General features: G+C 32.5%; 1 protein-coding gene across 1 annotated transcript in view; it reads right to left on the bottom strand.

Annotated features, from left to right (window-relative positions):
- Positions 1-1,261: 1,261 nt before the first annotated feature.
- Positions 1,262-16,145, bottom strand: part of CLGN (calmegin) — a 37,691-nt gene continuing 22,807 nt past the window's right edge. Inside the window, exons 8-15 of the mRNA XM_012783834.2 lie at positions 13,360-13,549; positions 8,446-8,559; positions 8,174-8,324; positions 6,460-6,675; positions 5,208-5,333; positions 4,863-5,022; positions 3,179-3,279; positions 1,262-1,795 (exon numbers count right to left, since the gene is read on the bottom strand). Coding sequence (XP_012639288.1) covers positions 1,715-1,795; positions 3,179-3,279; positions 4,863-5,022; positions 5,208-5,333; positions 6,460-6,675; positions 8,174-8,324; positions 8,446-8,559; positions 13,360-13,549 — 1,139 coding nt within the window. The 3' untranslated portion in view covers positions 1,262-1,714. The remainder of the gene's footprint in view (positions 1,796-3,178; positions 3,280-4,862; positions 5,023-5,207; positions 5,334-6,459; positions 6,676-8,173; positions 8,325-8,445; positions 8,560-13,359; positions 13,550-16,145) is intronic.

The following is a 16,145-nucleotide window of genomic DNA, read 5'->3' as shown; positions in this document are numbered from 1 at the left end:
CAACCAAGAAAAAAAAAAGCAGTTTTAATTAGTCTTCAGAAAAAGTGTTCACATACAAGACACTTGTCAGGCAAGGTTTTCATTAAGAAAGAATTTTATCTACTGAAGTAGTGGTTTACTTTTAGAAATATTCTCATCCAGAATTATAGCATATGTCTAGTACATTTGGACATCTCAAATGCAAAGGAAGAGAGAGAGTCCTTGCAAGATGTGTTCAGTTGAGTTAGTATTAAAGAAATACAAAGTATGGTTAACTACCACCAATTTATGAAAGTCCAGAACATAGCAATGGAATAAAGCACTTATTTTCCTTTTCAATTCACTCTTTGAAATAGGGAGTGAATAGTATTACTATGTTTCACTTCCTTTTGTAGAAGCAGAAGCTATAAACTTTTTTTCCTCATACATAAATTCTAAATGTACCTACTGGGGAAGATGTTGCATGGGAACTTAGTTTGGGGCTTGCCCAAGGATGGAGTGCTGTGTATGTCCATAAAGGGATCCCAAAATCTTACCCAACCAAAGTTCTTTAGATACCTGGTATTCAAGGTATCACAGAACCTGAGTTCTGTGATCTCAAAGATTTATCTCACTTTCCAAAGGGTCTAAACTTTTGTTACCCAAACATAAAAAGTTCATAAATAAAATATTATAAATGGAACAACATAGCTCCATTATAATGTAGTCCAGTGACTTTTGGTAACTGCTTTAAAAGGAGGAGAAATTATAATAGTTTCTCCTATCTACCTTAGAGGCTGCTTTGAAGCTAGATAAGAAAATAAGACTTAAAATAGATTTGAATTTGTCAGGGAAAAAGCAAGATAAAAATACAAAGCATGATGAATTAACATCAGGCATTAGAATCTATTAATGATAAAGAAAATAATTTAAAGCCTCCTCAATAATAATCTATCTGTTAAAAACAGGGTATAAAGAAGAAAAAATATTTAAATTTTATTTTCAAGAGCGATGACGTAAGCAATTTTGTGAATGGGGTAAACCACTCTGGCATATAACAACTATAAAAAAGCTTGAAAAAAAATCTGTACACCATTTTGTTTTGATAAACCAATTATTATATCTTTGTATTCCAATGTAAGATACCTAATGATTCTATGAATGACAGACATTTCTGTTTTGTTGACCTGTCAACAATGCACCTCTTTAAAGAAATCTATAATTTAAGTGAAAAACTGACCATAACCATAATTTGACATCAACTAGGTAAATGTGGGTCACATACAACACTTTCAATTGCTGATAGAATCAAACAACCATACAGAAACTTTATTGCGTTTAGCTCTGTACAACAGAACACACTCTCATTTTTATTATAGAACTACCAGTTTATACTGTAGTAGAGCCATTTAAGTGGAAATTCCAATAACTGATTTTTCCAATAGCAGTGAAACTGCTACATATTATTTTTCTGTGTACAAACCAAAACTATCTCCAAACTACTAAAACTGTAACTTCTAAAGATATTAATCTCTTAAATCTGATATGTAACATGCCACTTTTATTTTAAATTCAAAGACCAGGTAACTTCAAAGTTACTTTTTTTTCCCTGAAAAGAAAGACTAAAATAAACATCTGAAAGAATAATGTTGCTAGATATTAGAAACAGATGCAGGTTGATTCAAGTTCAGTTCTGGCACGCTGACTTTAGAATGCCAAATATCTCTCTCAGGAATTAAAAATACTTGACTAAAGTTTAGTCCTTTCGTACTCTCCTTTTGCGCACTGACTTTACTGGCCCATCTCCAGATCCCGTGCTCTCATCTGCTTCTTTCATCTAGGAAAAACAATTATGAAGATGTTTATTTTAGTACAGCATGTAACTAGTAGATAGTAGTAAATAATATATTTCTTAATCTCTAAAATACATGTTCTACCAATCGTTATAATGAAGGTATATATGCTATAAAAAATAGAGTTGCTATTTCTCAAGGTTATAATATACAAAAATTGACTGACTAGCTCACTGACGAATATACACAAGAAGACTAAAAGACTGTAATATGGAATTGGATATTTTTAAAGGAACAAAATGTTTTGTGAAGCAAAATGTAAACAGAATACATATTCAAGTAAATGACTACAAGTATTATTAAGTCACAGGTGAAACAATGACTGTTTAAAACTGTGCTCTGTCAGAAATTATCTGCATTCAGCTCTCCCTAAATATGGAAATTCACACCAGATAATGATCCCTCAAAGTCCCTTTAAAACTCACAGGGCAGTAAAGACCAGTAACCAGGTATGTGTACTGAATAAACTTTAGGAAACATTTAAAATATTAACTACTTTATTTGGAAGATTTCTTCAAATAGATAAAATAGAAAATTTTACTATAGTCACTGCTAATAGTCACTAGTAGTCACTGCTATCATCACATGCAATAGGCCAGGCAGAACTGTACTTTTACCCTGCCTAAGCAGTTAGAATGTAACGTGTTAGGGTGGTGATTCTGTGGGGTAAGATGATGTAGCTCACAAAGGGCTAGAGAAATAGAGAACAGAGATTTTTGATTTATGCTGAGTAAAAAAAAAAAAAAAAAAAAAAAGGAAGACTCTGGCTCTAAATTATACTCTGGATTATTTATGATTCTATAATACTTGACTAACAAAGACATTGTGGAAAGTTCTATTTTATATCAGGATTCATAAAGCAGCAGACATATTCAGTTAATAAGTAGGGGAAAAAACCTGTTTTTTTGAAAAAAACACCAGATTAGGCAGATACTACTCAACTACCCAATGAGTGAAATATTTCAAACTGACAGTAAAATACTGAAACAATAAGAATGTTTTTACATCAGCTATTAAAAAACTATAATACTATTACCTTTTAAATATTGATATATCTGTTTATTTTACATTTCAACAGAATATCTTAATGATGAAATCATAATTTTTTATGGATACAGCTCTATCTTTGTTTTGTAAATTCCAGGCTTACTCTATACTGTTTTATTAGGCATTAAGACAATATAAATTATAGTATTTTCTTGCCTTCTTTATGGCTCTGATTTAAAAACAATACAGAAGCTCTTATGAAAGCTGGGAGAAATATGGCCAAAATTCCTTTACAAACAGATTGCTTTCACTGAAATAACTTTTTATGGATAACAATTATAAATAGAAACTAGTTTATTTTCTGTTAAAATGCTACTTACCTCATCCTCTGATCCCGACTTATTTGATTTATTACCTTCTTCTTGCCCTTCTATGATTTCGATTTCTTCTTCACTCTTTTCCTCAGGTTCACCTTCCTCTTCTAAAATACAGATTTTTATTAAAGGCAAATCCTCAATGAATTAAATTTTGCTACTGAAAAATTGCAAAATTGCAAAAATATATTGCATTGTATACAATAAAGGGGATTTATGTAAATTCCAATATTTAAAAGCAATTCCTTCCATTCAAAATTTTTAAAAAATTAATCATAAATACTCATTCCATCACATTTTATAAATAAATCATATTTGAGTTAAAGGACAAGTTTAAAGAATGCTAAGTATTCAGTCTGTATGTAATACGAAAAAACAAAAAATTATTATGTCATCTTTCCTATGTTCATGGTTTGGGAATACATCCCTTAATTTTTGGTGATCTTTTATTTTCAATATGCTATTTATTTATGCTTGTTCTCTGTGGCCACTGTCATGTGTTTTTTCAGTTACTAACTCTCCTTTGTATTCCACTTAGCCAAGCCTCCAACTTTGTCACTATCATCACCAAAAGAAAAATGTGTTCTAGGAGCTATATAAATGCTCCTACCCCACCAAGTATGAGGTTTGGGGAAAGGGAAGTTGAAAAATCATCAACTCTACCTCTCCCTCGTATTTCCACATCCATAATGTGGAACTACGTGGACATGTGAAAGTACTTTCCATAACAAAGCCCTTCCCATACTTAAATATCCAATAAAAGCTATACATAAATGCCCTCTAAATAAGGTTGATCAAGGCATCAATATACTAAGCACTATGAAGTTACAAAAATAAGGCTCTGAGAATTTACGATCTAAATAATTTGTTTCAGATACCCTGATAGATACATACATACACATACATGTGTATGTATATATGTAAATATATGTGTTCAGATACATAATATATATGCAAAATATATATATGCACACACCTGCATTATATATATATGCACACACCTGCATTAAGTCGACTGCTTCATTAACTAAGTTAAAAATAGTGCTTCAAGACATAATTTAAGTTGCAGAGGGCTCAATCTGGAATTTGGCTTGGGACGCCTGGCAGATCAATAGTTTTATTTCTACTTCAGTGTGTGTAAAGAGGTCTCAGTGGAGAGCCACCAAAAAGTGGCTTTAGTTCTAACACCTTCAAGAGTTTAATATAGGTAGGAAAGGGATAATAGCTCAGCAATCCTTTCAAGAAATTAATCAAATTAGTTATTCTATATGATAACGATCTGATAAACAACAGCCACTGGAAGACAGTATTGATTTTGTTGCTGCAATCACCTGCCTTATATCTGTTCCTTGTCTACAAAGGCCATGAAACACACCTTCCATCTCATCTTATACATTCTCAGAGGCAAGAAAAGTCTTTGCAAAAGGCTATCGCAAATGGGATTCAGAACTGTGAGGCTCTGAAGCAACTGAACACTATCTAAATCTCTTTTTTCCTAGAAAACAAAAACTGTATACAGGGTAGCTGCTCAGAGGCTGTTACTCCTCTTTGCCATAGTCCTGTATTCCTGGGTACTTGGATGTATAAATTTGATAATAAGCAAGTATGATAGCTAGTTATTTTGAGATAATATACTGTTTTTGTGAACTTTACCCAGGGTCCCCATTATGAATCACTGTTACCACTTTACCTTTTTCAAGAATTTCGCCATCACTTTGCTTTTTTTCCTCTTCTGTGTCTACTGGTTTCTCCAGGGCTGCTTTCTCTTCCTTCACTTCTTGTTCTAGTGCTCCCTTTGTTTGTGGTTTACATATGTCAGGTTTTTTATACTCTGTATCTTCATATTTTTTCTGTGACAGTTTAACATAAGCTACGTTTACTAAAAGAAAAGCACTATTTTTTAAAAAAGTTTTTTTGCAATAATGGAAAACAGTGAACTGTCAGTAAAAACTTATAGGAAATTCAGATTATTACTTTTAAGAATCACTTGCTCAATTCATAGGAAAAAAAGTTGAGGGAAATTGATTTTCTTTACCTTTACTTTTCTTGGCCAACAAAATGAAGCAATTAATGCTATTGGCAGACCTGCTGTCACAACATAAACCAACCAAAGCCATGGGCGTCCTTGAGCAGCTGTAATTAACTGTTTAAATACACCAGGCTACACAAGAGATAAGCAGAAAAATGTAAACTTTACAAACCTTTATTGGGAAAGACAGCCTACAAAAACATATTTTACTCAGGCATTTTATATTAAGATGTGATGAACTGATAAGCAAAAAAAAGTTTCATTTTCCCACCTTATACTTTCTAAAGTTTAATTTAATTATTAGCATGCATCACTGAATGAGACTTTGTAGTAGAAGGTATGCCATTACAAAAATGGAAACTTCTACTAGCAAGAATAATGACAATTTTCTTTTTCGGTAAATCTCAGGTTAGAACTACTTTTCATGGATGTATTATCTGGTTCACTTAGAATTATGCAACTCTCTGATAATTCATTCTGTACTTTTAAAAAGCTTATTAAAATCATACTTCAGAATTGTGTTTTTTCTTTTTTATATAAACAAATTTTTACATTTTATCCTCAGGAAGTTGTTTCTATTAAAATAAAATCTAAAACCATCAAATGTTTTAGTTAAAAGAGGTTCAAAATGAGAATCCCTCTTTACCCTACTCTTAATGGTTTTTGCTAGTATCCAAAGAAACCAAATATAAAGTATGAATTTTTTTTAAAGCAATTGATTTTAAAGATACGTTCTCTAAGATGCATTGTGTTGAAATATTTAGCTTAACTTTTTCTAAACAGTGTTAAGATTTGGGGGGAAAAACTGGAACACAGCTAAATTAAATAATTAAATCTTAAATTAAATAATGTTAAATTTAAAAATTCTTTGCACTCCTCTAAGTGAAAAGTAGTTAAATAAAAAATAATATTTAGACTAATGTTACCACTTAGGCCTTGAATTGGCAATGTGACAAAGATATTAAATAGTCTTATTTCTAGAAACAGAATATAATCATTATGTCCTATTTAGGTTGTTATAATTTAATGAATAAAATGAGAACTTAAGTATACACATATAGTTCATTACATATGTTACAATGAAGCTGTATCAGAATATAATAAAGCCAAATATTCTGTCTACATAAAGTACATTTCCTTGGTATTCAGTAATTATTATACACTTATTTAAAGGGCCATATGTAAACCTGTAACCAGGACCAGGTCTTAACATTCCTATACATGGTTATATCACTACCACAGTTGGTCAATACCATACCTCATTGGCACTTGCTACCATTATTTTCCATCTCCAACCATCTGCAGCCCAGCGATCTGCTACTTCTTTTTCTGAACAGATAATAAAATTATCAAAGTAGATGTCAGAGGTCATAGACCAAAGCTCTAAACCCAGAGCACGGAAAGAAGTCAGAAGGAATGGATGATCATCTTCAAAGTAATCTGGATTAGGAATTTTTCGAGGACTCCAGATTCCCTGGAGGAAAAAATAATTGAAGACATTTTCAAATAAAATAATTTCATTATAAATGCTGTTCAAGAAGTAATTGCTGTTGAATGAAATTAGCAATACTAACTTTACCTTTACTTTTCTTGGCCAACAAAATATCAGTTAAAGAAAACTTTAACTGATATTAATTCATTAGTAATACACTGGAAATAAAATCTTCTTTCTTCTGATTCTATATACGATATTCCCCACGAGTAATACTGATGTTAAACTCTGCCAAAAAGGCAATGTGAAAATAGCATACAGAAACCCGAGTAATTAAATTTCACAAGTGATACTATTTTAGACAAGTTTTTTAGATTTAGTAAAAATTTATTCAAAGCAGATATTAAAGTTGCCCAGCTCAGAAAGATCATTGTATATAGTAAAAATGGGTCACTCCACTTAACACATACAAATGATAGGCAGCATTAATTAATCATAGTTAAACCTCAAAACAACTATTCAACATAAGACTTCCTTTAGATCTCAAATGATTAAACCAAGGGTCCTCAAACTTTTTAAACAGGGGGCCATTTCACTGTCCCTCAGACCGTTGGAAGGCTGAACTATAGTTTAAAAATAACTATGAACAAATTTCTATGCACACTGCATATATCTTATTTTGAAGTAAAAAAACAAACGGGCAAAAACACCTGCATGTGGCCCTCGGGCCATAGTTTGAGGATGCCTGGATTAAACTGTCAATCAAATCAAATACATTCAACAATATGATCACTCACTGACTCCACTATCATATATATCTAATTCTGTGCCAGATGATCAAGACAGACATGGTTCCTGCATTATGGAGTTTAAAGTCAAATGAAGGAGAGAGATATTAAACAAACAAAAAAATACCAAAGTAAACATTTTGTGTTAAATACTATGAAAGAAAACTACAGTGAGTAATGACAATATATAACTACAGATACCCAATCTTAGAAAAATATCAGTGAATAATTACAAAGAAAACTAGAGGCTTAAATAGATAATACTGAGACTTTTAAAATAAAAAGCTAGGAACAATCAAAGATGTCTGATTCATATTAGACTAAATTCCATATTTTAGTAATACTAAAACACGAGCACATTCACTGAGTACAGGTATTAATTACTAAAATGTACAGTGTAAGTCCACTTTATCAGAATTCATGTCATATTTATTTCTAAAATAGAACTTTGTTCCACAGTGAGCATCAACTGATTACTAGGGAAGAATATAGTCTGAAGTAATTTATCTTCAGTTTTTAATTGCATTGCCCAGGAAAATTAAAGAATGCTTTACTTTTAAAATATAAATTTAATATATATTAAATATAAATTTAAATATAAATTAGTTGGGATCTGTTTTCTTGACTTCTTAAGATTACAAATTAAACTTCTAAAAGTTAACATAATATTATCGATAATTATAATATATACATAACAGACAGTATCACATTCTTTAACTTTATACTAAGGAATTGGAACAAGCAGTTATTACCTGGTAGTTAGGATTATCAATCATTGGAGGTCTCCATACTCCTTTGTATTTTGGGTTGTCTATCATGGGAGGTTTCCACTCACCACACCCAATCTTACATGCTGGATTAGCAATACGAGGTGCCTCCCATTCCCCATCCATGTCCTCATTCCTTAGGATATTAGAAAAAAAACAAATATAGTAACCTTAAGTCTTAAGTCAATCATATAAGCTGTAACAAAACACAAGTAAGAAACACTTGAAATTGACATCTGAAGATGAACAATGTTTACCAGTCATCAGGCTTTACAGCATTAGGATCTGGGATAAATTTTGGTTCATCATCAAGCCAGCCATCAGGTTTAATAACACTTAAATCTTCTATTTCGGCAGGTTCATTTTCATCCCTGCAAATACAGCATTTTATGCTATCACTAATTACTAATTCAAAAAGTTTAAAAATGCATGTTACACAATTTAGAAGGGACCATAAAATTATTTCCTTTCTGTTTCTATGCCTACTGCCCCCCCATTGCTCATCTACCTAAATCTTGTAGCTTGCCCAATTTTTGTATATATTCCGTCGTGCTCTATGCATACATGCATATATACATATATTCTTTTTTAACACAAATTATAGTATTTTATACATAGTATGTTAGACCTTACCATTTAAACTCATCAGTCAACTCATCAATATATTGGATGCCTATTATTTGTCAAGATTGTTCTAAGGGCTCCATTATGTTTTTTTATACCCTCACACGCGTGCGTGTATACATGCTTCATTCTTAACAGTTGCATAGTTTTCTACTTGTGGATATACCATAATTTATATAGCCTATCTCTTTTTGATGGACATTTAGTGTTCTAAAATTTTACTATTACAAAAACGCTATAATAAATATCCTAAAATATATACCAATTTTTGCCAGTGAAGATACATTTGAGAGTATGTACATTTAAAATTTTGATATTTTCCGAATTATTCTCTGTAAAGGGTGTACTCCATTTCCTGTTCTACAAGCACCATATAACAATACCTATTTTCTCCTATCCTTGCCAACAGTGTTACCAAACTTTTAAATTTCTACCCATCTGATGGGTGAAAAATGATATCTCACTGTACTTTTAATGTACATTTAACAGCATAACTCATATATTAAAAGCAATTTTCCTAGCTCATTACCTAATATTAAGAAATTAGCCCTCTGTCAGTGATATGAATTGAAAATGTTTCCAGTTTTTTGTATATTTTTGGCCATATAAAAACCAATTGTTTTTATGTAGTTGAATTTATTGTTTTTAATGATTCTTGGATTTTATGTCATATTTGGAAAGATCTTCCCAATTCAAATATAATTTTTTTAAAACTTTCCTTGTTTTAAAAATTAACACTTAGAAAATAAATTCTAAAGTACATAAACAAGTATTAAACAGAATTACTAATATAATTTTCATCGTTATGCATAATAAATTACCCTAAAATTCGGGGGCTTAAAATAACCACATCTATGATTGCATAGTTTCTGTAGATCAGGGACCTGAGAACAACTTACTTAGGTCCTCTGGTTCAGGGTCTCTGATAGGCTGCAATCAAGGTGTTGGTCAGGACTGCAGTCCTCTCTGTTGGAAGCAGACAGCTTTGGAACTGGCTTTCCGAGGATTCCTGCCTTCTGGTAATGCACACCCATGTGCAATCCCCTCCCCCTGAGTGTGGGCTGGGCCTAATAACTTGCTATTAATGAACAAAAATTAATGATGGAGGTTACTTCCAAAACTAAATTATGAATACATGTATTAGCTTCCTGGGGCTGCCGGAATAAATTACCAAACATTGGCTTCTAAACAGAAGTTTATTCTCTCATAGTTGTGGAGGCTAGAAGTCCAAAGTCACAGTTGTTGGCAGGGCCGTGCTCTCTCTGAAGGCTCAGGAGAGGATCCTCCCTTGCTTCTTCCAAGCCTCTGGTGGTTGCTAGCAATCCTTGGCATCCTTTGGCTTGCATGTTGCTCACTCCCTCTCTGCCTCTTGTGTCACATGGCATTCTGTCTCTGTCCAAATTTTCCTCTTCTTAGACCACCACCAGTCATGTGGGATTGAGGGCCCACTCTGATCTAGTATGACCTCCTCTTAACTTGATTACATTACAAAGACCCTATTTCCAAAGAAGGTCACAATCACAGGTTCTGGGTAGGCATGAAGTTTTGGAGGACCCTTTCATAGATTGTGAATTTCATCTTCTTCATATTCTCTTTCTTCTCCTCAACCTTGATTCATTTGCTAAAGAGAGCTGCTGTGTTGTGAGCTACCTATGGAAATGCAACGAACTCTGCAATGTGGGAAGACTGTCCAATACCCAGTAAGGAGATGAGGCCCACAGTCCAACAACAACAATTCAGTCCCTTGAGGAACTGAATCCTGCTAAAACCCACCTGAGAATGAAAATGTGTCTGCCCCTAGTTGAGCCTTAAGATAACCACAGCCCCAGCTGACACTTTAATTGCAACCTTGTGAGAGACTCGGAGCCAGAGGACCCAGCTAAGCTGCACTAAAATTCCTGACTCAGAAACTGTGAGATAATAAATGTTGTTTTAAGCCACTAAGTTTTGAGGTAATTTGTTACAGAGCAATAGATAACTAATACAAAATATGTTATCCAGAATATAAAGAACTTTCATAACTCAATAATAAAAACTCAACGAAAAAAGTGGGCAAAGCTCAAAGGATACTTCATCAAAGAAATGATACGAATGGTAAGTATATAAAAGATGCTCACTGTGATTAGTCATTAGGGAAATGCAAATTAAAACTACAATAAAATATATCCAAAGGAAAACAGCATACAAAAAAAAAAAGAACAAAACCAGATGATATGTTGTAAATGTAGAACAATTGGAACTCTTATACAATGCTGATGTGAATGCAAAATGGTGCAGCTCTTTAGAAAAATTTGGCAGTTTCTTATAAACTTAAACATATACTTATTGTACAATCTAGCAGTATCACTCCTGGGTAATTACCCCACTAAAAGGAAAATTTTATTTCCACACAAAGCCCTGTCCACAAATGTTTATCATAACTTTATTCATAATTCCTCCAAAATGGAAACCACCAAAATTTCTATCAACATGTGAATGGTTAAACATTCTAAGATACATCCCTATAAAGGAATACTACTCAGCAATAAAACAAAACTGACTACTGATACATGAAACAACACAGATGAATGAATCTCAAAAGCATTATTCTAATAATAAAGAAACCAGATACAAAAGCTACATATACTATATAATTCCACTGTATATGACATTATGGAAAAAGAAAAACTATAAGGACAGAAATCAGATAAGTGGTTGCCAGGGGTTAAGGGTAAGGAGGGAATTGACTGATTACAAAAGAATATGGGAGACCTTTTTGGGATGATGGAAATATTCTATATTGTGATTGTGGTGATGGTTGCATCATTGAATATGTTCATCAAAGCACATAGAACTGTATCTCTAAAATGAATTTAACTTTATGAAAATTATACTTTAATAAATATGACAAGAAAAATGCAATTAGAACCCAGCAAATATAAAAAGGATAATATTTGCTAACCAAGTAGATTGCAAGGTTGAATCCAACATTAGAAAATCAGCCAATATAATCCACCATACTAAGAAAATAAAGGAAAAAACCCATAGGGGGTCATCTCAATAGATGCACAAAATTTTACAAAATGCAATGCTCAATCATGGAAAAAAATTTCTTAGTAAACTAAGAGCAGAACTTTAAAATTATTATTACTTAGTTACTAATATTCATACCCTTGTGTGGTCCCTTCCTAATTGTACCAGAGTTGGTTTATGTAACAAGTAGCTTGTTACATAGCTCAAGTGTGTTACTTCTGAGATGAGGTTATAAAGACACTGTAATTTCTGTGATTGCTCTCTTTCTCCGCCTCCTGGGAGAAGCCATTTGCCATGTCATGAGAAGACCAGGAGGTAACTGGTGGCTCACAGGAAAGTATACCAGGACTCCAGAAACACACTAGATTCTCTGCATTCTTTCCAAACTTTATTTCCCTAGGGATTACATGCCAAGTTGTTAGTATTTTGATATTTTTGAATTATAGGTATCTTGTAGGTTGCTTTAGTACAATTTTAAAGTCAGATGGGAATTTTTTTTTAAGTGTGAAAAAGATGAAGAAAATAAATTACTAATTCCTAAGAAAAAAAGAAAGAAAGAAAGGCCCAGGTGGGAAGGAACTCAAACTTCTTGACAACAGCCCCTGGATCAGGGTTGGAAGTGAATCCAGCTGGTATCAGCTCTTCAGATGCCTGCGGCTCTGGCCACTGGCAGCTTGACTGCAACCTCAGGAGAGGGCCCGAGCCCAGACCAGAGTCCTCTCAGAAACCAGGTGAGATAAAAAATGTTTGCTGTCCTCAGCTGTTAAATTGTTGGATAATTCGTTACACAGCAACAGATAATTAACATGGTGGGTTAAAGACAAAAAGACAGATAATCTGCTTAGCAAAACCGTAAATGGTTACCCAATCAGTTGAAAAAAAAAGTTCTTGGGACTAAAGGAAACAAGATCTTTATGGAGGACTTAGAAAATATATTTGAAAGACAAAGAATACCTCGGTAAGCAGAGAGAGTTACAGATATCTCTCACCTTCTGAACTCAAGCTATGGAAACTCAGGAACTAAATATATTTCTTTTAAGGAAAATATTCATAATCCTGTAGAGTAGAAACAATACAAATAGCTAGTGAAAACTTTGTAGTTAAGCATACTGGTTGGTATGAGTGAATCCTATATAGTTCCATAAGATATTAAGAATACGGCTATTTTAAGGCCCAGTAATCATTAACTGAAAAAGACTGCCAACCTATATAAAATATTCACACACATACTATAAAGATCAAACTAGGAATTAAAATTAAAGTGTTGGTGTTTTAGATTTATAAAATGTTCCCCACAGCATTGAAGGCATAAAAAGTAAGCATACATTGAAAATATAACAAAATTAAAATAAAAAGAGAAAATTAAAAGGCAGGAAAGTGCAAAAATTAATTTTAGAAAATATTTCAGCCCAAATACTCAAAATAAGTAGTCCTGCTATTTAAAAGACTAAGCTTCATTGGTTATAAACTTCACTTATATGTCTTGTTACTTAAATATGCCAAATAATGCTTTGCTACTGAATTCTTTTGCTTACCAATCCTCTGGTTTGACAGCAGAAGCATCAGGGATTTTCGCTCTTTCATCCCACTCATCAGGTTTTTTATCATCCGGATCATCAATTTCTTTGGGAGGGTTGATAGGAGGAACCACATCATCTAGCAGACTTCCTTTGTTTACAACTATTTGATCAATCAATACCTCGAATGTGTCATCTGGATTCATTACTAAAGACCAATTTAAATATATTATAGTTATCATTTTAATAGACATGTTAAAGATAATCTTCTAAATAATGAAACCACCCTAAACTTCATGGGTAACATTTTCTCCCATTCTCTCAACCAGAAACAGAGGTATAACCAATGTATGAAATCAAAACATGCTGAAATCACTAGATATAACATTTTCTAAAATGAAGATAAATTTTTATTTTAAACTGTGTTTTTTATAATAAAATGCTCCATTACTTCTCAAACAAAAAATAACCAACAGCTAGCTCTGTTTGGGACTCCTGAATAGTCTGCTTCATTCTTTTACAGTTACAGAATAGAACCCAATCTTCTTCAGTATTTTTAAATTTTGAAATAATCTCAAATTTAAGGAGTTGCAAGTACACTACAAAAAACTGACATTTTTTCCTGAACCAGTTATTGGCCTCATACACATCACCCCTAAATGTTTTAATGTCTATTTCCTACAAACAATGACATTCTTCTATGTAACCCCAATCCAGCCACCAAAATCAGGAAATTAACACTGATACATTATCATTTCACAGAAACCTTTGACGGTTCATTGGCATTTCAAATTCAATGACTCATATCTTGTTATGTTAACTATCTTAAGGGTGATTTAAAATACTCAAGCTTATACTTACCTGCATGATTATTTCAAGGAAAACTCTAAGCATTCTAAAAATCACCAAGCCAAAAATGTCACAAAGGGACTCCCTTATCCTTTGTAATGACAAAATAAAAGATATCTCCTCCTTCTGTCAATATGGGGGTCACTGGATAAGATTTAAATCTTTGGGAAAAATGATAGATGAAAATAGCTGCCTAATGTTTGCTTTCAGTAAGTGAAAGCAGTTAAGAGCTGTCAACAAATGTCAGGATTGTCGTGACTTAAGTAATGAATTGGGCTACCACTTTCTGAAGAAATAGCTCTCAAGTTATAAGGTTTCAGTCACAACAATGCTAAATTATTCATACTATAATTGAATAGAATAATTTATACACAAACTCAAATAATGCAAACCCACACTCAATATTTTCTCTTTTTTCCTCACTGTTTACTTTTTTCTTACAGCTGACATTATAAACTACATTACTAAAATGAAAGGAAAAAGTGAAGATTGAAGTAAAGCTAAGAGTAAGATCTTAAATGTGAAAAAGTACTAAATTCTTCCTAATCCCCAAACAGGGAAAAATCTTGAAAAGAAAGCTTTCTGAATAAATTTTGCAACTGAAATCAACTTTTAAAAACTACCGTTAAAACAAAAAGGCATATGAGAAAGGGGCATATGTAAAAAAAAAAAAATCTGTTCAAAATCTTTGGCCAAAAAAATTTTCATTTAAGAAAACTATATTAAATATTTTAAATGAATCTACAATAAAAGGCATTGGATTATATAAAGTTCATAAAGGCACTCTTAAGGTTCTTAAAAAACTACAGAATAATATTATAAAAATATAATAGCATTACAGAAAGATGTTTTTGTAAAGAAAACTTCAACAATCCTAGCACAAGGATCAAAGTTTTTATGCACAGTATTAAGAAAAGAGTATTTTAAAGTCAGACTTGAATTTCAATTCCAGCCCTACCTGTTGCCTTTGTTTCTAAGGGCAGATTACTTAACTAAGCTAAGGCAAAATAGAGACACCACTGTGTACATCGCATGATGGTTCCAAACAAGGTGTCTACCATATAGCATGGTAGATGTCAAGTGATTAATGAAAATTAGTCCTTTTTTCCCAATCTTTTCCTATCTGCAAGCATAATTTGCCTAGAGGCCATCTTCATGGGCTTACAATTTGAATCTTGCTTTCTTTCCCCATTTTACTACTGTGCATATTTTCTCAGTTGCTAAACATTTTCATTGTTACCATCTTAGAATTATACAGAAAACTCCTCTCTGTAACATTTAGGTTGCTTCCAATTTTCAGTATAGCTTCACACATAAGTCACTTTCTTTCTTCTGCATTATTTCTTTTCGATAAATTTCTGAAACTGGAATTCTGGTTTCATAGGACATAAACCTCTTATGGCCTTTGATATATCTTACCAAATTCCTTTTGACCAAGTTTGTACAAAGTCAAATTAAATTAACTTGTTCTGTCTAGTTTTCTCATTATCTCTAGTTTACCTAATGTTCCCCCAAATGTCCAGTATTATATTCCAGTTATTTCAGAAAAAGTTTTATGATATTATATCTGACATTAAAGATAAAATGGGCATTGCCTTAGCAGATAAAAGGAATGTTTCTGTACCTTTAGCCTTTGGTAAGGAAATCAAAATACCTTAATCTTGAATGGAGTTCAGACTTGAGAAAGGAAGCTGATAGAGCCATTTCAAAATGTCCTATTAGGTTCTGACATGCTGTGATTTTAAGTAATGATGAGCAGACCAAAGCTCTACAACCATATAGAGGGAGAAACAACCCTTTATAATGACCCTCAGTCTAGCTCATATCTATTCAAATTTCTATTTACTTAAATATATTAACATACGGTTGCTCAATGCTTTTCCTTTCAAAGTTAAGTATGTGCCAGAACCACCACCAGAAATAATCACAACTGCCTATAGAAGAAAGTCTAAGCT

Source organism: Microcebus murinus, chromosome 15 (assembly GCF_040939455.1).
Source record: "Microcebus murinus isolate Inina chromosome 15, M.murinus_Inina_mat1.0, whole genome shotgun sequence".
Classification (NCBI taxonomy): Eukaryota; Metazoa; Chordata; class Mammalia; order Primates; family Cheirogaleidae; genus Microcebus; species Microcebus murinus.
Note: the sequence above shows the minus strand (reverse complement) of the source record. Positions and strands in the feature narration are given on the sequence as shown.